Below are 2,053 nucleotides of genomic sequence, written 5' to 3' on the forward strand. Positions count from 1 at the left end.
AACGCACAATTCGACGGCTTCAGCTTTGGTCTGAGTTGTCTGAATCGGTCCAAAACAGGTCTTAGGCTAGCCTTGTGCTCGAGACTGTTCTAGCATGTACGGCGATGTCATCCAGATATACTAGGCACTTATCTGGAACCAATCCACGCAGAGCTGTGTACACGAGGCGCTGGAATTTGACCGGGCCGTCGGTCAATCCAAACGACATGGTTTGGAACTCATAAAAGCTCGATGGAATCGCAAAAGCTGTCTTGCATTGGTCACGAGCTGCATTTCTACTTGCTAGTAGCCGCAGGCTTAATTTAGTGTGTTGAACCAACTTGCACCTCCTAAGGCGTCGAGGGCATCATCAGTCCGTGGTAGTCGGAACAGCCTTTCCGGGTGATCGCATTCAGCTTGCCACTGTAAAGAACCGTCGTGTTTCTTCACCAAAACTACTGGCAGGATAAATGATGGCGCGGAAGGTTTGATTATGTTTCTGTTAAGCATGTCATCAAGCATGTGATTTAACCGGTGCTGGTAATTAATCGGGATATGTCCTGGTGTTAAGAGGATGACCCGTGCATATCAAGTGTCGATGGGACGTCGCACGTGTTTCGTCCGACCAACATCTGAATCGTTCCTAGTCAACGCTTCGGCATGCTTAAAATACTCCCCAGTTCTGCCTTCGCCGACAGTTTCGTTGTAGTTAAAAGTCGAGGCAGCGTTAGCCAACTCCCAGAATGGACGGGTACACTGTTAGAGCCGTGAGTCTGAAAGGACACTTTCTTAGAGAAAACGCAACTTCTCAGGCAACAAGCCGCCCATGTTCCCTGCTCATTTTCCCAGTTATGCCCGTCGACTGTCAGGGGTGGTCGGTGTGTACTCGAAAGTCAACACTGCAAACAGGGCACACCGGAAGTGACTTATTTAACATGGTCCGCTGTGTCCGCACGTCTGGGCGCGTTTTCCGAAGTGCTAGAAGTATGGATGCTCATGGCTCGTGTGGGCCATTTCAGAGGCCTGGTAGGGGCTGGGCGCTGCAGCAGGAAGTGAAAGCAAGATTGGTTGGGACGCAGTCGCACGGGGAGGTATGGTTGTCCTCGATTTGGTTTCATCTGTCTATCGTGTTGTTGTTGGATATGGACGGAGGCGAAGTGCACCGTGTTCGGCTCCCAGAGCTGCCATGATGACTTCCACCTGGTGTGCTACTTAGTGTGCAGCTGAAAACGAGTGAGGAAGACTATCCAAGAGTCGCTCACGGAGTTGAGGGGCGCGGAGGCCGACGATGGTTTGCTCAAGGATATTTTCTTCCGTGGCTCATCGTGTAAACCAGAAAGCACGTTTTCAGTCATTCGCCGCAGTCCTCGGACAAAAATCGACAGTCTTTTGCTCGGTAGTTTGGTTCGCGACTGGAACCGATATTGATGTTTGACTTGGTGAATCTGTTCATTCATACATGCGTGAAGTCTTTCAAAAACATATCATGTGACTCTATCATTCAGGGTTTGTTCATCCCTCACTATGTCCCGGGCTTCACCATCCAATGAGTGGAGAAGGACACGTTTTTGATCACCAAAACGGAATATTTGGATGCATTCTAACGTGTCTGCAGCTCAGCGGCGAAAGTTGTCACCCAAGCAGAACTTATCTTAAGGTGGAATAGTTGGAGGAGATCCGGGGTGGATGAATCCAGCACTAATAACTGGCGATAAAAGTTGAAGATCGATTGCAAAGTTGTGTAGCGCAAGGGCCACAATGAACCACCAGATGCGGCAGGTCTTTCTTCACAAACGAGATTCAGCTGGGTTCTGAGTGAGTATCTCACAAAATCAAATTGGTTTGCAAATGAGTGTATTTTTGCACAAGCCCGCTGAAAAAACTCTACTGCAGCACACAGTCGGTGGTAAATATAGTATTCAGCATTGTTGATGAATGACGACGGGTTAGTCACCAATAAAGTTTCCGTTTCTTTTTAGGGTAAATCAGCAGAAGAATGTCGTTTCAGCCCGATCCGAGGAAAACAAGCGGTGCTCATCACACAAATCTCCGAATGATCGGACTTTTAAGCTTC

General features: G+C 48.6%; 2 protein-coding genes across 2 annotated transcripts; both read right to left on the minus strand.

The window, feature by feature from the left end:
• Positions 1–567: 567 nt before the first annotated feature.
• On the minus strand, positions 568–1,436 carry T265_10732 (hypothetical protein; the record flags this gene model as incomplete). Its single annotated transcript, XM_009177192.1, is given in 3 exon segments — positions 568–735; positions 915–1,179; positions 1,192–1,436. 3 exon segments carry the CDS (start codon positions 1,434–1,436, stop codon positions 568–570), a joined length of 678 nt encoding a protein of 225 aa, XP_009175456.1.
• A 30-nt stretch (positions 1,437–1,466) lies between these two features.
• On the minus strand, positions 1,467–1,789 carry T265_15241 (hypothetical protein; the record flags this gene model as incomplete). Its single annotated transcript, XM_009177201.1, is given in 2 exon segments — positions 1,467–1,579; positions 1,585–1,789. Coding segments are annotated over 2 exon segments (318 nt in total), but the record flags the coding sequence as incomplete, so codon positions are not given.
• Positions 1,790–2,053: the final 264 nt, after the last annotated feature.

The sequence above is a fragment of the Opisthorchis viverrini genome (genome assembly GCF_000715545.1).
Source record: "Opisthorchis viverrini unplaced genomic scaffold opera_v5_399, whole genome shotgun sequence".
NCBI lineage: Eukaryota > Metazoa > Platyhelminthes > Trematoda > Opisthorchiida > Opisthorchiidae > Opisthorchis > Opisthorchis viverrini.